This window comes from Oreochromis aureus, linkage group 23 (assembly GCF_013358895.1).
Source record: "Oreochromis aureus strain Israel breed Guangdong linkage group 23, ZZ_aureus, whole genome shotgun sequence".
NCBI lineage: Eukaryota > Metazoa > Chordata > Actinopteri > Cichliformes > Cichlidae > Oreochromis > Oreochromis aureus.
The window spans coordinates 8,334,099-8,359,133 of record NC_052963.1 but is presented as its reverse complement, the minus strand read 5'-3'; the positions used below and the strand labels follow the sequence as shown (position 1 = coordinate 8,359,133).

Sequence of the window (25,035 nt, the reverse complement as noted above, 5' to 3'; positions counted from 1 at the left end):
TTTTAGAAAAGTGGATAAAAGCATCTGCTTTCTCTTTGAACTCTTTTCTTTCTTTTCGAGAAATTGGTAAGGTTCCACTTCCCCTTGAGACCAAACCTATGTTGATGAATTCGTTGTGATTATTTTGGTTCCATTTCCATTCTGTGGCACAGAGAAAATGCAAACCAGCCTTAATGCAGCACTGAAAAATGCCTAAATATCCCAACCGATAGATGTTTGCTTGAATCTTTAGGAAAAAAATGAAATAAAGTATATTAAACAAATAAAGCAAGCATCAGACTTATCTGACAAGCAGTTGCAATGAAAATCTGATGATGATGACAATCTGTGATGCACAATATCAAATGCCGGTCATTTTTACTCTCACCCCATCAACCATCTGAGCCATTACAGTCACAATAGCTATTACTGGCTATGAGCTCTGTAATAGCACCGATAATTCTGCCATACAGCCCCCTATCCAAGCTGTTCATCCCACAGTATTTCAATTTCCCTGTTTCAATAACAGGCCAAACAGCCCTATCACTCAATTCCACTCTACCAAAAAACAGACACTTCTATGATTTCTTTTGCATTTGGTTGACAAAGGAGACAATCAACCAGCATAGTTCCAGTTTCAAAGTCAAATAAGGCTTTTAATCCAGTGTGGTGAACATACTCGGGCTTCTCAGCTATGTTTCATTTGTTACACTGGCAAAAATAAAGAGTAACGTTTAGCTGTATCTTCATACCCCCTTTTAAAATATTGCTGCAATGTCTGTTTGTTTTTTGATAATACCATCTTTGTGGCAATGTTCCAGCCTGTCTAAAACTTAAGTGGATATCTGTTGTTCTTTGTAAGTCAAGGGTAATTAAGTGCCACTTCATTCCTATCTTATAACTTAGCCCTGCTGGAGATGTAATCCATCTCCAACAACACCGCTCTAGCCTTATCTACCTCTAAGATGAAGTGTCAGATGATCCTTTTTTTCTTTTTTTGTGTGCTGGAGAAAGTGTAACCCCCACTCTTATTCTACAAGCTGCCAGCTGTTCTAAAGTCCTGGCACATCCCAACTAATAACCACTTCACCTCGGGGCACGGGGTGCAGGCAAGCTTAAAAGAGGAAGAAAGAAACAATCGTATAAAATACGACGCTCACCTCCCTTCGGCTCATCACAGGAAGTGCAGCCTCAGCAGCCGCCTATGCAAAAGAGCTGTGATGATTATGCAGAGACCAAAGAAAGCTCCAGGCGCAAACAGCTGGCCAGGCTTCACCAAGGATCACGCAGAGTCTTCTGATCTTTCTAATATATTCGGTAATTACTGATATGTGTCGACAGTGTGTGTCTGTGTGTGCGTGTTAATGGTGAAAGTAGCAGCAAATTAAAGCTAAATTTGGCCTTCTGCATATACATCCATATCCCTCTTATTGTGATATATTTTTAACTAACTAGTATATGTAATGAAAATTAGGCAAAAGATGTCTAATCCACAAAAATGTAGATAGAAAACTTTGGACATGAGGAGAACAGGCTATGACATGAAGTATGTCCAAAAGTGTGTACTTATTTTCAGATAATGCCCTCCCATCACTGGGGGATTTCAGATGCTTGAAGCATACAGCACTGTGCAAAAATCTTGAGCCGTCCCTCATTTCTCTGTATTTTGCTGGAAAATGGGAAAAACTGTACACAAATCTAGTGAGCGCTACGTCCAATATTTTATATGACCTTCTTTATTCTGTAACACAGTCTAAACTGTCTTGTCATTTCTCTAAGTAGTCTCTATTTCTCTAGGCTTCTTGAAGGACTCTTCTTTGGATGTTGCAGCTTTTTGTTCCCTTCTTTGTCAAGATGATCCCACACTACTTCAATAATGTTGAGGTACGGGCTCTGGGGAGACCAGTCCATGACTGATTCTATCATATGGATGCTTTTACTGCATTGGCAGCCTATTGAGAATCAGTGCTATACTGAAAAATAAGAAATGCTTTTCAGGAACTATTACAAGGTAGATCAAAGTCTGACTGCATAATTTTAAAAAAGATCCACAACACCACCTCGAACATGCTTTACAGATAGCTGTAGACACTCTCTGTTGTACCTCTCTCCTGACCTCCTCCTCCATATGTTAATCAAGCAAACATTTCAAATTTGCTTAGACACACTCTATAAAACCTGTTGCTACTGATTTTCAGTCCAGTTTATGTGTATTTTGGCATACTCCAGCCTTGTCTTCCTGTTTTCTTAACAATGGCTTCTTGACAGCCACACTTCCATTGAGACCAACTCTGATGAGAATTCTGTAAAGAGTGGGGGATTATCCGAAGAGCCAGATGCATCTCTCAGGTATTGTGTAAGATCTTTAGTGGATTTTATTCCAATTTCAAAAGGACATGACTTTTAGGTATCGTTCATCTGCCGTAGATAGTCTTTTTTTTTCTTTTTTAGGCCTGCTGCTTTTTCTATTGTCCTCCACTTGTTCAGTTTCCTCCAGCTTTCTGAGGACACGCTGCACACAATGCTGAGACATGCCAAGTTTTGGTTAATAACTCTGGAAATCACCCTGTTGATGCAAAAATAACCTTTTCTACCTGTCAAGTTGCATTAACTGGTATAAGATACAATGAAAATTTGTTTAAAATTGAATCAAATAATGTCAGGCAATTTGCTAGTAACAAATTGCTTAAGGATACAATAAAAAATGTTTTTGGCCATGTTGTCTGTAATTTGTAGACAGGACACTGGCTCATTGCTTAAATTACACGCCTTTTTTATGTTTGAATAATACATAGTTGAGTGTCAAATGTCTTAACAAAAAAACAAAAAACAAACCAAAAATAACATTCCTGTGAAAGTGATCCAGTACAAGGATTGGACCGAAAACAGGTGGAGCAGGTCAAGTATCTCAGCGTAGTAAACAAGATGCCATCTCAGGGTGTTGTGGAGGGAGAATGGAACAGGAGATTGACAGGTGGTTTGTTGAGGTGTCTACAGTGATACCGACTCCTTACTATTTTGTTGTTGCAAAAGGAGCACTGAATATTAAGACATAGGTGAGGGTATGACTGTAGATCTGCCAGTAAATCATCAGCTTTCTTCATGAAAATAAGCATCCTTTGAGGCGTTGCTGGGCTCAGTCATTTTGGAGTGGTTTCTTCACCTCAAAATTAGGTAGGCAACATGGTAAGGGTATGCAGCTAAGATGCCTCCTGAACACCTTCGGGGAGGTGTTTTAGGCATGTCCTACTGGAAGGAGATCCAAGGAAAGACCCACCACATGCTGGAGATTTTTATGCTTGAATAATTCATAGTTGAGTGTCAAATGTCTTAACAAAAAAAACCCAAAGAAATCAAAAATAAAATTCCTGTGAAAGTGATCCAGTACAAGGATTGGACTGAAAACAGGTGAAAAAGTCGCCAAAGAAAACCATTAAAAGGCCTTTAGAAAACCTCAGGACCAATTTTTTTAAATTATGAGAATGTCCGGCTCTTTGGAAACAAAAAATAAATAAATGAAGGGTAGCTCAAGATAGCACTTTATTTAACCCTTTCAGTGACCACTCATTCAAAGCTAAAACCATATTATTCATATATAGCACAGGGTGAACTCCAAATCCTTATTTTTCATATTTTGTATGATTATTTGCAACTGTGAAATATGACATCAGAAATATAAATGGTGTTGGAAATGTCAGCACTGAAGACATAAATTTAACCAGCCGGTGCTGGGCTATGCCAGGTTTGCTCCATGTCTTAAATCTTGTTTGTGACATGGATCTCAAAGCATAGCTGGATGTGAGAAGGGAGTCTGTTTCTGGAGACCTTTTGAACCTTTGCAACTGAATACGAAACAGCTTGCATGAGACTCAAGATCTCAGAATCTCCAATCAATAGGCACCACGTTGTGTATAATGAATCTCTTTTAGGGAACCTGGCATCACATCAGCCAGAAAACTGTTTTTCTTACCAGTGTTGTGTGCTGTGTTTGTTTCTGATGAAATATTTTGATTTTTTGCGGATTTCTGTCTTGTTGTTGGTCACCCTATGCCATCCCATTGAAAGAAAAAGCCTTGGTTTGGAGTATTAATTTAAAAATAATCAAACGTCAGTTTCTAATAGCATACCCATGAAAGAGTTAAGTCAACTTTTATGCCTTTACATAGTCATCTCTTCATATATGTGTAAAAATTTGACCTTGAGAAGCAGCTCCTCAACTTAACATCAGCATTCAGCGCTGTACAGGAACATGCTGCCCTCTGGCTCACTGTGAATGATTCTCGCCTCCCATCTAATCCAGCTGAGCAAAGTTCAGCAACTGTTACATTTTTCTAATAGTCGACAGCAGATGTTGATGATTTTGAGGATTTGATTTTTGGATTAGGTAATGACAGCCTCTGGTTAATATCATTACCATCTCCCATTTCATCCCACTTGTCTAGACACCCTGACATCTGGGCTGATGATGATGATGCAGGAAAGGCTTTTTCAGTGTTTATAGTTTATAACACGGAATTGAAAGTCAGCAGCACACCTCTGACAGATGCAGAACAATCATATGAAAAATGACCTTTGTTTACATCCTCCTGACAAGCAATTTCTTGTGCTTATGTTGATGATAACTGCCTTCCTACTCCACCCATGAAGGGGCTGTGAGTGGTTGATTGGAAACACAAAGTGTCGACTGTTTTTTCCCTAGTTTTAAACACAGTGGCAAACTTTCTCTTTGCATAATAATAAAGGTTTATGATCATATCATCTAGGAACAGATATACTCCTATGTAAATTCAGCCCATCTATCCATCAACTATCTATCTATCTTACATTTCAGAAACTAAAGCAGCAATAAGTTATATCACAGAAAAACAAAAAGTACAATAACAGAAGGACAGTTAGAAACATAGGAATAAAATCATTTGTTCATTTTATGTTTGATACTCCTCATTCTATTTAGTTTTTATTTGAGTTTTCATTATTATTATGGGCAGAATTCCCAGAGGCGAATGCTTTCGGTTCAGTGGCCTTTGCTTTGTGCTAGCTTCAGCTAAGTGCAGGGGCATTTGTAGCTGAGGGCTAAGACTTAGCACCTAAAACTGTGAGACCATGGTTCTCAGCCAGAAAAGGTTGTAGCATCCACTTATGGTTGAAGATGAGTTTTTATCCAAAGTGGAGAAGGTCAAGTATCTCAGCGTAGTAAACAAGATGCCATCTCAGGGTGTTGTGGAGGGAGAATGGAACAGGAGATTGACAGGTGGTTTGTTGAGGTGTCTACAGTGATACCGACTCCTTACTATTTTGTTGTTGCAAAAGGAGCACTGAATATTAAGACATAGGTGAGGGTATGACTGTTGTATCAATAGGTAACTTCACATCTGAGCAGACAAGTATCACATGTGGAGTTCCCCAAGGTTCCATCTTGGGACCCCTTCTGTTTAACATTTACATGCTCCCACTGGCACAGATTATAAAGAACAACAAAATAAACTATCACAGATATGCAGATGACACACAAATATATATCACAATGTCACCAGGAGACCGAGGCCCTGTACAGGCTCTTGGTAAATGCATTGAGGAAATTAATGACTTGTTGTGCCACAATTTTCTCCAGCTAAACAAAAACAAAACTGAAGTAATAGTCTTTGGTGCCAAAGAAAAACGATTACAGGTCACCAGAGAACTTCAATCTATACACCTAAAAACCACAAACCAGGTGAGAAATTTGGGTGTAGTGATGGACGCAGACCTAAACTTAGAAAAACACATTAAGACAATAACAAAGTCAGCTTACTATCACCTCAAGAATATTTCAAGGATAAAAGATCTGATGTCTCAACAGGACCTGGAAAAACTAGTCCATGCATTCATCTTTAGTAGGCTTGATTACTGTAACAGCATCTTTACAGGTCTACCTAAAAAATCAGTCAGACAACTACAGCTCATTCAGAACTCTGCTGCTAGAGTCCTCACTAAGACCAAAAAAGTGGACCACATCAGTCCAGCTCTGAGGTCTTTACACTGGCTGCCTGTCCGTCAGAGAATAGATTTTAAAGTTCTGACGCTGGTCTATAAAGCTCTGAATGGTTTAGGACCAAAATACATCAGTGACCTCCTGACCCAGTATGAACTTTCCAGATCCCTCAGGTCATCTGGATCAGTTCCCAGAGTCAGAACCAGACACGGAGACGCTGCATTCAGCTTTTATGCTCCATATATCTGGAACAAACTCCCAGAAAGCCTCAGATCAGCTGAAACACTCAGTTTATTTAAATCCAGGTTGAAGACTTACCTGTTCTCAGCTGCATTTGAATAAAACACCAAATCCACACTTAAGTTTAAATTTCAAAACTTATATTTTAACTACTGATTTTATCTACTGTTCTGATTTTATATACTGTTTTGTTTGTTTGTTTGTTTGTTTTAATCAAATTTAAATCATGCTTTTTATTTGTTTTTGTTTTTAATGTCTCTGTAAAGCACTTTGAATCGCCTTGTTGTTGAATTGTGCTATATAAATAAACTTGCCTTGCCTTGCCTTGCCTTGTAGATCTGCCAGTAAATCATCAGCTTTCTTCATGAAAATAAGCATCCTTTGAGGCGTTGCTGGGCTCAGTCATTTTGGAGTGGTTTCTTCACCTCAAAATTAGGTAGGCAAGATGGTAAGGGTATGCAGCTAAGATGCCTCCTGAACACCTTCGGGGAGGTGTTTTAGGCATGTCCTACTGGAAGGAGATCCAAGGAAAGACCCACCACATGCTGGAGACATGATATCTCTGGGTTGGCTTTTGAATGCTTCATTGCCCTCCCAGCAGAGCTCTGCTGGAGGAGGTGGCTGGGCAAACAAACAATCTCAGTACTACTATAGTGCCACTGACATATACAATATAAATTTAATCAGATAAATTTACCCAACTGGTTTGTGGACTGCTTGAGTTTGACAGTTTTATTGTTGCAGTCTTGTTCTGATTGGTTGGGGTGAGAAAAACCAGAACACTATACACTGGTAGTGTCTTGTTGAGTAGACTGTGTACTTGCCTATCCCACATAGTACTTATGGTTATCATTATGGCATTACTACACATACAAAGATTAACCAAAAAAATAAATAAAAATTGAGGAGGTGACTGTTTTTCTCATTATCTATTCCAATATCATATATTAGCAGATTATTTTAATTCTACATAGGCTAATAAATAAATGTGAGAATTAGGTTCATTTCCTCAATGATCTCTGTATGAACAGATTTCTTTTTGCAACCCCCTGCTTACCATTAGGAAAAAAAGAAATTAGAAATGAAGTTTAGGCATTTCATATCAGCTTCTCTTTTCGAGCCTGAAGTTTATGACTATCTTGAAAAAAAAAAGCCACAGTGTGTCTGTCCTAACCAGAGGAAAATACCTCTACCACAAGGTCAAATAGTTATCAGATGGAGAAAATTGCAAGAAAAGGAAGAACATAAAACAGATTGAACATAAAAGGTAAAACAGTAAGAGACCTTGGAATTTTGTTGAGTAGATCTACAAGTTGAAGGGGAAAAGCTCTATGAGCATGAGTGAAAAGTCTCCATATTCGTATTCTACTTCTATGTAATTTTTCAAATATACCACATGTATACAAGTTATCTTTTATTACAAGGGAGGGGGGGAGACTTGCATCAGCTATCAGCCTTGCATAAGACTGGTAATGTCCATCATCTTATATCTATCTATCTATCTTCTAGGGCTGTCAACGTTAATGCGTTAACGCATCATCACGATTAACGTGATTAAAATTTTTAACGCTTTTAACCCATCTGGAAAGCAGAATGGACAAACTTTGGACAAACTGCCCAAAATGCATTGACAGAGACATTTCAGGGATTTTGAGTCATCCCCCCCTCAGTGAGACCATTGACAAGACTGACTACAGATACCGACAACAGAATGGAGCAATCGTGAGCCACCTACTCTACATGGATGACATCAAGCCGTATGTCAGGAGAGAAAGAGACATTGATTTACTGATCACCGCCACCAGGATCTACAGCAATGACATCGGAATGTCATTCCAACTGAAGATGGTAACAGAGAGAGGGAAAGTAGTCAGAATTGAGGGGATGATGCTACCAGAAGGGAACATTGCAGACATCGAAGACATCTACAAGTAGCTGAGATCTCTCCTGTTCCTAGGATACCACTCTTCTGGACAAAGATACTGCGCAAGTGTCCAAATAATTAAGTTTGTCATTGGTGCTCTGACAGGGTAAGGAAGGAAAGACTGCTTGCCCAGTAAAATCTTAAAGTAGACATCAGTTAAAATCAAAGTCAAAGTAATCTCGTTCCTTGCATCTTAAACAGCATTCTGTTGCATACATTTGTCTGTTTGCACATTCTTTAAATGACCGCCATCTTGTGGTCTCAGTTGGCTATTATCTCTGGAAGCTGGCTTAACTCTGCTTGCCTCTAATTCCAGTAGAATCTGTAGTGCCATGGACGTATCTCATTCCTGTTAACAATTGTTGGAGCTTCTGAACCTGAGAGGGCAGAAGCCTTTTCTGGAAACTGAATGCATAGGCACTGTTAATAGACCGCTGGTCTTTGATGGTAAACTTTTGACAGACTTGAATGTGGGACAAGCAACTCTAGCTTTGACATCAGTGTGCATTTTGGAAACAGAGTAAGTGAACAGGCCACTGTGTTTTAGAATGAGTAATAAAGGGTAACTTACAAATTAATTAAATAATACTTCATAGTTATTTTATTAATAGGTAACCCTCATCCTATGTGTTGGAGAAAAGCATGATGAATGTCTGATTATTTTATTTTGTGTGTCAGTTATCTTATGAACTTTGACCTTTGCCTTAAAATACAGTATCTAGTCAGCTCAAAGCTTCAGCAAGCATACTGTTTGTGGAGTTCAGCTCAGCCTTTAACAATGTCCAGGGGTCCTGCAAGTGCAACTGTCTCAGCTATCTGTGCCAGATTCAATCTGCAGGCTTTCTGACAAACAGACGTCAGCAGGTGTGGCTAGAAAAACACTTCTCAGACATCCGGACTGTCAGTACTAGAATGTCTCTAGGATGTGCTCTCTCACCCCTTCTCCTCAGCCTCCACACTAATGACTGCATCTCAAGAGTGCCGACTGTGAAGAGCCTGACGACACCACTGTGGTTGGTCTAATAACTGACAGTAATGAGTCTGTTATGAGGAAGTTTAACAGCTGGTGTCCAGATCCAGTCAAAGCCACCAGTAGAGAATGTGATGAACTCCTCCTCGCTTATCCACATTGGCCCTGCAGTTTAGTTACTCAAGTTCCTGGCTACCAACATATGCAATTTATGTCTACATCACTTAGAGAGCATGGCAGCGGATGCTCTTTCAACAATTGCTGAGAAAAAAAACTCCTGATGATCACGTTCCACAAATTTATCATTAAATCATTAAATGTGTTAATCCTCATCTGACCATCTAGTGTGACTTCTGAATCTCAAAGAAAAGAAACAAACTTAAGGGCATGGTCAACAAAGGCAAGCTTTATTCTGCCAGCACTTCAGAGAAACTCCAACAGCAGGGTAATATAGCAAGCTTGCAAGATTTCTGCAAACCCCTCTCATTCTGAGCAATACCTCTTCCACTTTCATCTGGTGGAAGACTCAGGACCATCGAGGCCAACACAACAAGATATGCCAACTGCTCTGTTCCCAGAGCTGTGGCACTCATTAACCTCAATAGACTCTCTGGGCTTTACAACTGTGAAATGGCCATGCAAATGCCAGTATAAAAAATATACTAGAAAGAATAGATTCGAATTATGTTTTTCACATTTTGTTCTTAAGTACATAAATATTTGTACTCACTGCTCTTTTCCTTTACTTTTGATTACATTATTATCATACTGCTTTCAAAATGGAATGACTTAATTTCTCTTCAATATATGTTTATGCGCTTTTCTGGTCTGGATAGTATATTCCACATATGGGTACAGAACTGTGCAGTATTCTTGAGCCACCTTTTATTTCTTTATATTTTGCTTCCAATGGGCTAGAATTTCTTCTATTTTCAAGTGGTCTTGAGCAGTAAGCTTTCTGAAGATTTGCCCTAGACAGTGGCTGCTTTTTGACAGTTGAAGTTGAGTTCTTGTTTATTTCTCTCCTGTTTAAGCTAGTTCACACTGAGTTATGACTCATTCATCACTCCAACATTGATGAAGTACTATAGGATCAACTTGACAAAAGACAGCTAACATCCAATAAAGAATTTTGAAAGCCGTTCAAGAAATTGAACTTTTTTGTCTTTTCTTTAAGTAGTCTTCAGGAATCAGACTGTGGTGAAGAATAAAGGTGATCATACCAAATACTGACTGTCAAGATCATTAAATTGTATATACTATATGTCCATGAATGTTTGCTCCAGCAGTGTATTGTCATGTTTACATAGAGAAAGGCAGAAAGCTGAGACCCCCCTTCCCCCTTCATAGTTTATTGTTATTGTTGATTATGATCGTATGAGCATTAGAAGACAGCAACAACAACTGTTGCAGGAATTACGTCTGCCTCACTGAGTGGATACTGTGGCTCGACTGAAATAGAAGGCAACAAATCAGAGACTTTTGGCTCCTTGCTATAATTAATTAATTAATTATAACTTCCTTTGACTCCAATTAAGTAATGACTTCATTAGTTTCTCTACCAATAAAATTTTCATCACCAGAGAAAAAAAAATCACCACATTCACATAGTTGTATCATGACATACAACTATTGATCTCTCTGAGCTTCTCTCTGAATTTCAAGAATTACTTCATCCAAACCATCAACATGTCTGTTAGACCCCATCCTTGCAAGGTTTTTTTAAAGATGTCCTACCACTTCTTAAAGCTTAAATTTGAATAAATTGATAAATTTATCTTAATTAATAGGTTATGTTATCCTTGCTTTTTAATGTTGCTATAATTGAACCATTACTGTAAAAACCTTTACATGATCAAGCTATTTGAGCTAATTATAGACTTAAACTAATGTTTGTAAAGAAACTAAGACCTTTGGGGGGTTTTTTCTTTTTTTTTTTTCCTGGTCTGTTGTTTGACTAGCTCAACGCTAGAAATATCACTCGTAAAATATGTTCCAGCCATTGCTCTCTCTGTTATTGTGGATTGGTTTTTATGGGTCCAAGAGCAGTTTTGCTTTGGTCAGGTGATAAGAAAGCGGGCAGGGGAGAGAATACATCTGTCTGGCGCTTGGCAAAGGGAGGCCTGGTTGTGAAACATTGAGTCAGCTAAATGTTTGAGCCCCGTCAGCACCCTGTGGTGCCTTTACAGTTTAATACAGAGGGCCAAGACAGCCTGACAGAGAGAGCTGCAGTAGCAACCTAATAAAACACACATGCACTCAGTTATGTGCCCATACACACAAGGGACAACTGTGTTGATCGCTCTATCTTTGAACCCTTTGACTATTCACAGTTCTTCTTTGGCAAACTGCAATATTAGTCAGATAATCCATTAAAAAAGCACCAGAAGCACAAACAAAATGGAAAAGTCCACACAAGCTGGTCGCTGAAACAATTGCATTTGGGGCTTAGTATTGTCATTTCCTGGAGATGAAGGATAAGATGTGATCAAGTTAAAAGTAGAGTTGTAACGATCCTGGGACTTATCACCCAGGGGTTTCAGTTTCTTGTGTTTTGTCATTTTGTATTATGGTTTGAGTCTACCTTGTTAGTTTAAAGTTTAGTCCTAGTCCCTAGGTTGTTATGTTTAGCTTTTGGTTGTTAGATCCTCCCCGTGTCTTTGCTCCTGTGTCTCCCTCTGTGTATCTGTGTTCATATAGTTCTGAGTTCCTGTGCCTTGTTTCCCCTCATGTTTTATTCCATGTTTCCCCAGACCTGTATTTTTGTCTGTGCTCTCCCCGTGCTCTCTCTCCTCCTCCTCTCTGCATCTCTATCTTCTTCCTGTGTTACGTTTAAGGTCTGCGTCTTGGGTCAGTATTTTCAGTTCCGTGTCCTCCATGTCTTGTTATGCGTAATTTTCCTCAGCTGTGCTCCCCGTGTGTTCCCACGTCCCTTATTACCTTCTGGGTATTTATGTCAGAATCTTCCCCTGTTCCGTATGGCATCGTCCCTCATGGTTGTGTGCATTTCCTCATGTCTTCCCTGTGCCTCAGCTTTAGTTTCTCACGGTATAGTTTTGTATCGCTCCTTATGTTCCTGTTAAATAAAGCCGTGCCTTTTGAGTTTATCCCCGTGTGTTGTGAGTCCTGCATTTTGCATCCAATCTCCTGCCTGCACACAGCAATTCTTGACAGGAGTGTCAACAACTGGAAAGCTGTTTATTTATTTATTTTTTTTTCACTTGGATCGGTTTTGTAGATACAGGATACACTTCTTTTTCTATGAATACTCAAAACACTCACATTCATACGACGCTGTCATGCAGAGTCACGCAGTAAGGAATTTGTGGTTCAGTATCTATTCCTGAGACACAAGGCATTGAACCCCCTGTTTTCTGATTGATAACATGACTGATACCACATTACTACTGGGCTATTTTTACATGAAACCATGTGGTGGAATTATAGTACTGCTGAGCTGCTGAAAATAATTTGACAAGAACATCTTGTTTTTGGGTGTCCTTGATCTCTTTTTTTTTTGTTATTATTATTGTTCAATCACACTGCGCCTTTCCAAACCAGTAGCACAACCACACTCACACAAAGCAATACCCCAGTTTCCCCCAGCATATGTCGATGAATCTGCACAGAGTTTCCTGCCAGTGGCACAGTTTCAATAGCAAGCCACGGGCCATCCACATGACGTATTCCCCCTCTCCTCCTTTTTGTATTCTGTAGAGTTATGTGCTTACTCATCCTTTGTATCTTCAGCGAAGCTTGTGTTTTATGTTCTGCTGGAAATATGAGCAGGAATTAAAATTACTCAGCCAGCTGGTGCAGTTATTGTCATGGAGTTGCAATTGCATGAGTTGAATTTCAGCTTGTTTGGTTAATTTTTACTCTTTTGCAACTCTTTTTTGTGTCTCTCACAGCTGTAATGTATGCACATAATTGTGCAAACAAGGCATGAAGAAATCTCCTACTTGAGGCACTGGTTTATCAGCTTGTCTGGTCTGTGATTGAGTTTGCTAATGGATTCTCAAGAGGTCTGGCAACTATCACACAGGCTTGACTGGAATTTGCACAAGTAGCATTAATGAAGTGTTGCACACAACCTTGTTCTCTCAGTATTGGAGTAACTTGTCTGCACATGGCTTCTGACTAGTGGGGAAAGTACCATAATTCACCGTTTCAGCTCTTTACCAACATGTCATCTTCTTCATGTTTCCTGAGGAGGTGATCGACAAATTAAAAGCATGTTAACCACGGGTGCTTATTGAAAGCCTCCTCAGCATTTCTAGTCAATCCACTGGAGGACTGTTACCTTGTTAAACCATATTGACAAACACAGCATAGATGGTTGCTTATATTCAGGTGACCCTGAATCCTCCCTTAGTTATGCTGCAATAGACGTAGGCTGCCGGGGATTCCCATGATGCATTGAGTTTTTCCTTTCCAGTCACCTTTCTCACTCACTATGTGTTAATAGACCTCTCTGCATCGAATCATATCTGTTATTAATCTCTGTCTCTCTTCCACAGCATGCCTTTCATGTTTACCTTCTTTCACCCCAACCGGTCGCAGCAGATGGCCCCGCCCCTCCCTGAGCCTGGTTCTGCCGGAGGTTTCTTCCTGTTAAAAGGGAGTTTTTCCTTCCCACTGTCGCCAAAGTGCTTGCTCATAGGGGGTCATATGATTGTTGGGTTTTTCTCTGTATTTATTATTGTGCTATCTACTGTACAATATAAAGCGCCTTGAGGCGACTTTTGTTGTGATTTGGCGCTATATAAATAAAATTGAATTGAATTGAATTATATGAGGACTTTAAACTAAGTGGGTACATGAAAATTAAAAAAGGATAGAAACATGAATCCTTTAGTGTGCTGGGTACTGCATTTGTATTTTTGAAAGAGTCATTTTATACTCTATACTATATATTCATAAAATGTTGATCACATTTAGCTTGTACAGCCTGAGAGTCTACATACTTAGCATATATGAGATATATGTATGAGACTATACTAAAACTTGGACATAAAATTACATCAATACTTTTCTATGAAATATTGCTAAAAGCATCAATCTCATGATGACATTTGAGGGAAAGCCAAGATGTTTCAGAAGGTTTGAATAAGAGTCTAAAGGGTCATAAATCTCTTTGCATTTTACAGAAAACCAAAACTCTCATAGGCTACAACCTTGCTTTAATAAAACTGAGTATTCTAACATGTTAGTCCAGAGGGATTGACTCACTTTTAGAGCTTAAGGTACTTTAACATTGGCTTTTTTTCAGTCCATGAGGTTCGTACACTCTGCAATGGTTTTCAGTCATGAACCATTTTAACCTGGGTCTTGACTAATTTGGAAAGGAAACTGTAAGGCAAGGCAAGGCAAGGCAAGGTAAGGCAAGTTTATTTATATAGCACAATTCAACAACAAGGTGATTCAAAGTGCTTTACAGAGACATTAAAAACAAAAACAAATAAAAAGCATGATTTAAATTAGATTAAAACAAGCAAACAAACAAACAAAACAGTATATAAAATCAAATATCAAAAAAGTAGATAAAATCAGAACAGAAGATAAAATCAGTAGTTAAAAAGTAGGTTTTGAAATTTAAACTTAAGTGTGGATTTGGTGCTTTATTCAAATGCAGCTGAGAATAGGTGAGTCTTCAACCTGGATTTAAATAAACTGAGTGTTTCAGCTGATCTGAGGCTTTCTGGGAGTTTGTTCCAGATATATGGAGCATAAAAGCTGAATGCAGCTTCTCCGTGTCTGGTTCTGACTCTGGGGACTGATAACAGACCGGATCCAGATGACCTGAGGGATCTGGAAGATTCATACTGGGTCAGGAGGTCACTGATGTATTTCAGTCCTAAACCATTCAGAGCTTTATAGACCAGCATCAGAACTTTAAAGTCTATCCTCTGACAGACAGGCAGCCAGTGTAAAGACCTCAGAGCTGGACTGATGTGGTCCACTTTTTTGGTCTTAGTGAGGACTCTAGCAGCAGAGTTCTGAATGAGCTGTAGCTGTCTGACTGATTTTTTAGGTAGACCTGTAAAGATGCTGTTACAGTAATCAAGCCTACTAAAGATGAATGCATGGACTAGTTTTTCCAGGTCCTGTTGAGACATCAGATCTGTGCCAGTGGGAGCATGTAAATGTTGAACAGAAGGGGTCCCAAGATGGAACCTTCGGGAACTCCACATGTGATACTTGTCTGCTCAGATGTGAAGTTACCTATTGATACAAAGTATTTCCTGTTTTCTAAGTATGTTTTGAACCAGTTTAGTACAGTTCCTGAAAGACCTGCCCAGTTCTCCAGTCGTTTGAGTAATATGTTGTGGTCAACTGTATCAAATGCTGCACTGAGATCCAGTAAAACTAAGACTGACATTGTTCCACTGTCTGTGTTCAGACATATGTCATTAAACACTTTGGTCAGAGCAGTTTCAGTGCTGTGGTTCTGTCTAAAACCTGACTGGAAGGCATCATAGCAGTTATTCTGTTTTAAGAAGAACCCCAAACATATTCTGGGGAGCTTTTTGATTTTTCTCCTTTTTCTGTCCAGGAAGTGCATAAAGCTCTTAAAGCCTTAGATCACAGGAAACCCCCAGGGCCAGACTTAATAGAGCCCTATTTTCTGAAAATAGCAGCTGATTACATTGCACAACCTCTTACGATCCTTTTTAATCTTTCAATCCAAAATAAAGTAATTCCACTTGTTTGGAAGTCTGGTTTTGTTACGCCAATATTAAAAGGAGGCGACCCGGCCATTTTGACTAACTACAGGCCAATATCAAACTTGTGTGTTTTGGCAAAAGTCCTTGAGTCTCTCGTCAGTGAGCAATTAAAAGAGTTCTTGTACTCTAATGAAGTTCTTTCAAAACTACAATCTGGGTTTAGAAAGCAGCATAGTGCTGTCACGGCTGCCACAAAAGTGATAAATGACATACTTGTTGCTCTTGATAAAAAACAGCACTGTGCTTCTCTTTTTATTGACCTGTCAAAAGCCTTCGACACTGTGGATCACGCCATTTTAAAACATAGGCTTCTTTCTTTAGGGCTGTCTAGACATGTTGTCTCCTGGTTTACTAATTATTTGAGTGACAGGACTCAATGCATTAAATGTGAAAATCTGTGCTCAGAACTTCTGAATATTCACACTGGGGTGCCACAGGGCTCAATTTTAGGACCTCTGCTGTTCATCATGTATATAAATGATTTGGGACAAAATGTGTCCAATGCTAGTATGCATTTCTATGCTGATGACACAGTTATTTATTCCTTTGGCTCAAACCTTGAAAAAGCAATAGAATCTTTGCAGAAAGCTTTTGACGTGGTTCAGCACACACTTCTGGAGCTGAAATTGGTTCTCAATGCTGAAAAGACAAAGCTAATGTTGTTTTCAAACATGAAGAGATTTCCTCAAACTGCCCCTGTGGTGTCCACTCTTGAGGGAAACCTCATAGAAGTGGTGCATACGTATAAATATCTTGGCTTTTTAATTGATGATTCTCTGACCTTTAAACCTCACATAGACAATCTTGTGAAAAAACTCAAATTAAAATTGGGATTTTTCTTTCGAAACAAATTTTGCTTTTCCTTTGAGACAAAAAAGCATCTTGTAAATGCTACATTTTTATCTATTTTAGATTATGGTGATCTGCTGTACATGAATGCTTCCGCCCAATGTCTTCATAAGATTGACTCAGTATATCATGCCTCTCTATGGTTTATTACAAACTGTAGGGCTTTGACCCATTGTTGTGATCTGTACGCTCGAGTGGGATGGCCTTCGTTGTCCTCCAGGAGGTTTGCTCACTGGTGCATCTTTATTTATAAGGCCCTGCTTGGACAAATGCCCACCTACATTTGCGATCTGCTCACACGGAAAAGTACTGTTTCTTACAGCCTGCGTTCAAGCGATCTTTTGTTGCTCAATGTTCCATTTGCCAGAACTGAACTGGGAAAGAGGGCTTTTACTTATGCTGCCCCTTTCACATGGAACACGATGCAAAAAGATTGGAAGATAGCAGATCTTATTTCATTAAATGCTTTTAAGTCTAGATTGAGAGAGCCAGAGAAAATCGTTTTTTAAAATGTAATTGTTATTTTATAATAATATGTATGTAACTTTGTAATTTCAACGTGTTGTCGCCTCTTGGCCAGGACTCCCTTGAAAAAGAGGTTCTTAATCTCAATGGGACTTTTCCTGGTTAAATAAAGGTATAATAAAAAAAAAAAAAAAGAAGTAATTGAGCTGTTGAGAAACTGCTTTTTCAATAATCTTACTTAAAAATGGGAGATTTGAGATCGGCCTGTAGTCATTCATTTGTGTCTTGTCAAGATTGTCCTTTTTCAGTATAGGTTTAATTACAGCAGTTTTTAGTGATTCTGGAAACACACCTGATATTAAAGAAAAGTTGACGATCTGTAACAGGTGTGACTCCAAAGTCTTTGTGACCTTTTTGAAAAAACTTGTTGGCAGGACATCTAAACAGCAAGAGGAGGAGTTCAGTTGACCTAAGATGTCCTCCAGGTCTTTGCTGTTAATAGGGTGAAACTGTTTGATGGTGTTTAAACAGTTTTTCGGTGGACACAGTACATTTCCTGGATCTGCTGTTGATGTATTAATTGCTTGTCTAATCTTTTGGATTTTTTCTTTGAAGAATTTGGCAAAGTCATTGCCGGCCATGGTCGAATGAAGTTCAGCTGCCACTGACACAGGAGGGTTTGTTAGCCTGTCAACTGTAGAAAATAAGACCCGAGCGTTATGACTGTTTTTGGTGATGATGTCAGAGAAGTAGGACCTCCTTGCACTCCTCAGTTGTAAGTTATAATTGTGAAGTTTCTCTTTATAGATGTCATAATGAACCTGGAGGTTTGTTTTTCTCCATCTGCGCTCAGCTTTCCTACACTCTCTTTTTTCATTTTTCACCAGTGTGGAGTTTCTCCATGGAGACTTTTTCCTTCCAGAGATAACCTTCACCTTAATGGGAGCAATAGTGTCCATTACATTTAACATTTTAGCATTGAAGCTATTGACGAGCTCATTGACTGAACCTCTGGACAGGTCAGGTGTTAATGGGAAGACCTGGTTAAAGATCTCACTACTGTGTTCAGTTATACACCGTTTTGTGATCACTGCTGTTGATATATTTGTGTGGGCTGAGATTTTACTTTCAAAGAAAACAGTAATGATCAGACAGGCCCACATCAGACACAGTAACGTTTGAAATGCTCAGGCCCTTGGAGATCAGTAGGTCAAGAGTGTGTCCTCTATTATGTGTGGCCTCTGTTACATGCTGAGTCAGCCCAAAGTTGCCCAGAGTGTTACTCAGGTCTTTAGTCCCTTTGTCCTGAGGGTTGTCCACATGGATGTTAAAATCCCCAACAATAATTACACAGTCGAAATCAACACAGATCACAGACAGCAGTTCACTGAGGTCATTAAAAAAGTCTGTGCAGTATTTGGGAGATTTCAGCTCGCTGTGTTCTGCCTGTGATACGTCCTCCCCCTTCCAGGAGACATGATTTATGTCTTGGTTTTGCACCAAGACAGTCCAAGGGGGGATTATCGCTTGAGGATTTATAATAATGCACAGAGTCTACTTTCTTGGTCATGTTATCTGTGCTCCTTAGCTGTGTATTAGCTTGCTCATCGCCATTGTTTTGAATCAAAGGCAAGGTTGTTTCATTTCCATGAAGTCCATTTACCTCCACGTTTACTTCTAAGCGATGAATTTTTGTCTCCAGTACTGCAATCTTCTGCAGGAGGCTGTGGTAGTCATCTGTGGAGAGGGAAGGCATCTTGTTGCTAGTTGGCCTAGCGGTTAGCACCTTTCCAGGCTATCGAGGCTGTTCGGTGCCCAGATGCTGTAATCAGGCTTCAGCTGTGTCTAGGCCACAGACACACGGAGCGCTGAGGATAAGGTAACTATAAAAATGTTGCTGTTTCTGTTAAGAGCACTTTAGTCCTAATGATCTATAAGTGTCCAGAAGCTCTCGCAGGTGAGCTCATACAGAAAAAAGGGAAAAAATCAGCATAAAAAGCAATAAAAATCAATAAAAGAAGCAAAGCATTTAAAGAGCAAAGAGAGGAAGTGTCCACACTCACAAAAGGGGGGTGTAAAATATATGTTTATATGTTTAATATAAACATATATTTAAAATATATGTTTAAATATATTTTACACCAGAGGCAACTTCATGACTCAGTCCTCCCCAGTTACCTGGGGTTGGTAACATGGGCACTGTTTCAAGGATTTGTGTTGAGTGCTACGTTTGATACTTGAGGTCTTTTATCTGTTGCAAAAAGAATCACTTAAAGTATCCAACTGACATGCTATAGCATTTTTGGAGCCACTGTGATAAAAAAAATATGTCTGATCTTGGATAAAACACCTTATCTATAAGAACATATATGTATATATGTACCTACTCAGTAAAAAAATATAATCAGCACAAATAAAATTCATCTGGGCATTGACGCTATATCATGCTTAAGTAAGGACAAACATATAGACTGTTTTGAAAAAAAAAGCAGCCGAATGATTCGAGAAGGTCAGGACTATCAGCAGATGAAACAAAAGTACACTCAAGATATTCAAACTCAGACAAATAAGCGCAAGCTCAGTGTTTGAAAGATCAGAAAACCCAAAAGAAAGTCCGAAAAGATGCACTTCATTATAAAAATAAGCCTGTCAGTGGATGTCTAGTTATCGAAAAGGACATCATCAAAGAGCTGATGTTACATCCAGTAATTGGTCCAGTATTTGAGGCACTGTGGATTCCCAAGATTTTATCCTCTGCTGAAAAGGTTTCTTTGAGATAGAGAACGACTCTGTCCTGTCTGCTGACTAGATCATCAACTCAGTAAATATCACATAGGTAAAACCATTCAACAGTAGATGTAGGATTTTTATGCTGAGGAGTGCTTTGAGTGCCTTCTGTCTTTCAACTAAATCCATGTCTTATTTTATGACTCACTTAGTCGTATACTATCATTCTGGAAAAAAAGCAGCACCACATATTCTCTATAATATAGTTGAGTGCCACATAAAGAAACCATTTTCCAGGGCTGTCTCACAGCACTCACTTCTGGTTGGAAACAAGCAAAATTTCAAGGCAGCCCATGCTTGTGGTGGTTTGCTACATCTGAAGGAGGTATTGCAGTGTTTAAGTGGCCTTTTAAAAGGTTACTAAATGCACATCCCTCCTCACCATTTTGTGTGAAAGAACCTACAGTTGACTGAGGGGGCAGGATTATTTTGGCTGTCAAGATATTTAAGTAGGTCTCAATGAAAGGTTAAAGTCAGCAGGTCAAGACACACAAGCTGATGGATGTCGCCTGCCTGCCTGCAAAGGAAGGCGCTTTACGAGCTACCAAAGACACATGGGCAGACATAGTGAGTCTGGAGGTCACAGTTGTAAATCTTACCTTTTTAGGAGCAAGGACCAGCATACACGGAGCAAAAACCAGGACAAGCTGGAAGGTCAGCTTTTCTTTGGCATGAAGAAAGTAAACTACATGGAGTGTGATGAAAGCGGAATGAAAAAGGGATGGAAATCTACATGAAGTGGCTGTGGTCAGTCAACCAAGTGGTATACATCAGTTTGTCAACACCACTATCAGACTAGAAATTCCAAAACTGGAATTGCCAAAAATTCTTTAAACAATGAAAAGAAAAAATGAGATACGACATGGACTTAAGTATCTTTTGGTGTGGAAAACACAAATTCCATTGATATTTCTCTTCTTGTTTAAAGTCTAATCTTGCGATACGCCTTTCCAGGGTGTACCCTGCCTTAATCCTATGACAGCAGGCATAGGTTCAATCCCCGTGTGCCAGAGCTGAATAAGTGGAAGAAAATGGATGGATGAGTTGTTAGCATATAGCCCTGTTTCCAATGAACCCACCATGCACAGAAAAAGAAGTAACATGGCTTCTGTCATCTCAAGGTCTCGCCTGGTTTTGAGGTCCATTTGTTGACACAAGTTGCAATTTTGATTGACTATTCATGGTTTTATACACCTGAAGGTCTTTTTCACTTCAGTCTTTATTCTTAAAAACTAATTCTGTCATTATAGTATTATAACAGGTGCATGGAAAACTCTCAGTGGTTACTTTTTCCTGTCATTTTATGACACAAATGAGGCATTCGGAGGGAATAAGCGTTAACTCACTTGGACTGACATGTAACACCTCAAATCTTCAATTACTTGTGAGTGAAAAATTCAACAAAGTTTATTCTTTTGACCGGCAGCAGCAAATCATGCTGCTCTCAAACGGAGAGTTTTATTTATCAAGCCAGGAAATGAGCGATAATCAAAACTGAATGAATTCTGATTTTTGAAGTGGCTGCACTGAATGACAAAAAGTGGAGAAATCTGGTTGTTAGTTTTGAACTATTTTAAAGTCACCACACTTTATAGCCTTTCCATTCTCTTTTGTTGTTTTTTTCTAAGTACCTGCCACTTAAAAAGGTGTGAACACTTACCCAGAAGCTTTTCACAGGCTGCGAGTGTGTTCACAAATATCCCCTGTGAGCTGCTGACGGTATACACACCATTGAAATTCATTAATGAACCTGCTGCACCATTTGAAGTTGATTGTCATGTATAGTCCCAGTGTGTAAATACTATACAACAGACTATATTGTATTGTTATACATAATGAATTGCCACTGAAATATTTAATTATAAGATTTAAAAGCTTATATTTAATGTTAACTAACTCCCAATCTCAAATACATCACTAGAAAACATAGACAACAACAAAACTTCACACAAATGTTATATTAAAGAAATCTGTTAATGTTTGTTGTTACAGTACAAAGAGATGTATTATCTTTGTAGGTTTTTCTGGTAGTATGTGATTATCCTGTCTCTGGTCATTTACATTATTCGCAGAGACAGTTTTTCAACAGCTGAAATCTTTTTAGTTTCTACTCATCTTTATGTTCATTTCCATAAGCAAAAACACTCCTTATCACTCGCTGCATTATCTGTGTAGGTAACCACTATGTTAAAATTGGCTTTCAATTCCCTATGGATAAAGAGTATGAAAAAACAGTGGCAACAAAATGTTAAAATAATAATAATCCAATCACCTGGCTTCTTCAAGCCAATCAGCCTTCACTTTGCGTGGTTTAAATCTGTGCTCTCCATCATTCTCCCTTTCAGATTCGCATTCGTGCAACCCATCTCCTCCCTATTGCTACCCTGGCACCTCAGTCAGAGCTCCATCCAAGTCTCTAACTTCATCTTCAGTGTCTAGACTCCGCTGGTTCCTGTCCTAAATCCTATCACAGCTGGGATTCCGTTCTGCCATGATTGGTCATTGGAGTATAATCGCTAAACACATTAATTTTTCAATGTCAAAACATCCTGTTCAGTACTTTCAATTGCTCTTTTATTATTGAACTATTTAAGTTGGGATACATACAGTTCAACAAATTAAAAAAGTGTTGAAAAAAGTACTGGTGAAGCATCTTGAAGGAAGAAATGTGGTTGGAAATAAATCCACATCCCATTACTGCATTTAGAGACAACTTAAACATTTGGTGAAATTAAATCATATAAGATCAGCAGCATAACTTGTCTCTACGTGTAATAGTAAAAGTAAGAATGTTTCCACACACATCTACTCACATGCAAAGAGAACTCAAGGGATTGTAAGGTAAGTCATGTTTTATCTATTGCATACCTACTGCCTATTGTATAAGCCTATGGGGGCAGTGTTATGAGTTTTGGTTTCTTCAGTTTGTTAGGCAAGTTCTGTACCCCAAAAAAGTCAGCTGATTAGTTGAGTATATAGAATGTTTACATTTTTCCATCTGTGTCTTTTTTTGTTCTTTGATTGTACAAGTGTGTTCCAATATGATGGTGCTTGGACCGATCTGGATAATGCTGCAGCCAGTATGTCTCGTCATCAGAGGTAAAGACTGTCCAATGAGCTATTAGAGTTTGTTTTTAACCTCTGAAATGTGTTACGACTGGGATTGTAATCATATGCAAATTTGAGTGTGCAGGTGCTCCTCCGTGGTTGGTGCATCCAGGGTGGATGGCTCGCACCGATTGGCTGAGGACCGGGAGGCAGCGGATAAGAAGAGACCGCCAGGGACTGCCATTCATTCATCCTCCGCCCAACCCAGCCGGCAGACTGTTCACTATGTCACTATGTTGATTTGATGTTAGAGCATGTAGGGGTGGACCGCCTTTTTTGTTTGATTAGTTTTCTCCTGTTTTTGCTAGGTAGGGAGGAAAGTACTTGTCATTTGGTTTGGTTCTTTTGACTAGGTAAGTTGTACTTATTCCTGAGTTAGGCTACCTTTTGTTTGTTGTTTTGGCCTTGGGTTCACCCTGAAGTTATAATTTGCTCCCTTCCTTTGTTTAAATGCACTTATTGTAAATAAATCACTGTCACAAAGTATTAAGTGTGTGACGTGCTGCTTGGGGTTGGACGGGGATGGATCACCCTTTATGTTGTGGTCTGGCCGCGCCTAGACGGGCCATAACATAATTGGGGGCTCGTTCCGTGTCTTTTCTCGCTTTTTGGTAGGTTGGGTTGGCGTGTCCTATTCTGGTTGGCAGTTTTATTTTTTGTGTGGGGGGGGTGTGAGAATGGATTTTTCACTTGAGGATTTTGTGGTGGCACCTTCATGGGAAAAACTTGACAAATGTAAGAAGGTGGACCTGCTCATTGTGGCTAACTCTTATGATGTGGGAGTGTCTTACAGTGCTCGCAAAGCAGAGTTGAAGGAAACCCTGGCTGAAAAGCTAGTGGAGAAAGGTGTGCTTCTACAACGGGGCGATGCTGGAAACAAGCCAGTGAAGGAGGCAGATGGCACTGCATCTGAAACGGATGCTAACGCAGCTGATGCGTCTGCTGCTGGCACGGAGGCTGATCGGGTTTCTGAATCTAGTGAAGGTACGTCCACTGAGGATCTGCGCCTCACGCTCCGCATAAGAGAGGTGGAGACCCGCAACAGGCAGCTGGAAGTGCAGGCTATGCATCTCCGTATCAGGGCTCTTGAGCTTGAAAAGGGCTCAGCTAGTGTTTCCCCAACGTCATCAAGCACAAGTGCTTCCTCTTCTGCCAGTTTTGACATAAGTAAGCACATCAAGTTGGTTCCCCCGTTTCGCGAGTCTGAGGTAGACTCCTATTTCAGTGCATTCGAGCGCATAGCCGCTGCTTTGAAGTGGCCGAAAGAGTTTTGGTTCTCTGATGTGGTTAGTCCCCTAACTGATCTTGTTAGCCCTTTAAAGCCTTTTATTTGGTCTCCAGCATGTCAGGTGGCATTCGAGTCTGCCAAAGCATTGTTGTGCAGTGCACCAGTGCTAGCTGCACCGCAATTTGAGCGCCCTTTTAAACTAGAAGTAGATGCCAGCTCGTGTGGTGCAGGCGCTGTTCTGTTACAGGAAGATGGTCATGGCGTAGATCATCCCGTCTGCTACTTTTCGAAAAAGTTTAACAGACACCAGGCCCATTATAGTACCATTGAAAAGGAGGCTCTTGCCTTGCTACTTGCTTTACAGCATTTTGAGGTCTATGTTGGGTCAAGTGTTTTGCCTGTGCAGGTGTTTACTGACCACAACCCACTAGTGTTTCTTTCCCAAATGCGCAATTCCAACCAAAGGCTTATGCGCTGGTCCTTGGTACTGCAAGATTTTAACTTGGAGATCAGTTACAAGAAAGGAAAAGAGAATGTGTTGGCTGATACTCTGTCTAGGGCACTTTCTCCTTGAATTAAACATTTTGGTGGTAATGTTAATTCTTGGGAAAGGGGGTGTTACGACTGGGATCGTAATCATATGCAAATTTGAGTGTCCAGGTGCTCCTCTGTGGTTGGTGCATCCAGGGTGGATGGCTCGCACCGATTGGCTGAGGACCGGGAGGCAGCGGATAAGAAGAGACCGCCAGGGACTGCCATTCATTCATCCTCCGCCCAACCCAGCCG

At 39.7% G+C, this 25,035-nt stretch overlaps 1 protein-coding gene across 1 annotated transcript; it reads left to right on the top strand.

Moving 5' to 3' along the window:
- Positions 1–20,554: 20,554 nt before the first annotated feature.
- LOC120436193 lies at positions 20,555–24,823 on the top strand. Its single transcript, XM_039606678.1, has 4 exons — positions 20,555–20,567; positions 22,259–22,754; positions 22,944–23,012; positions 23,107–24,823. The coding sequence occupies exon 4, from the start codon at positions 23,699–23,701 to the stop codon at positions 24,821–24,823; it is 1,125 nt and encodes a 374-aa protein (XP_039462612.1). The 5' UTR covers positions 20,555–20,567; positions 22,259–22,754; positions 22,944–23,012; positions 23,107–23,698.
- Positions 24,824–25,035: the final 212 nt, after the last annotated feature.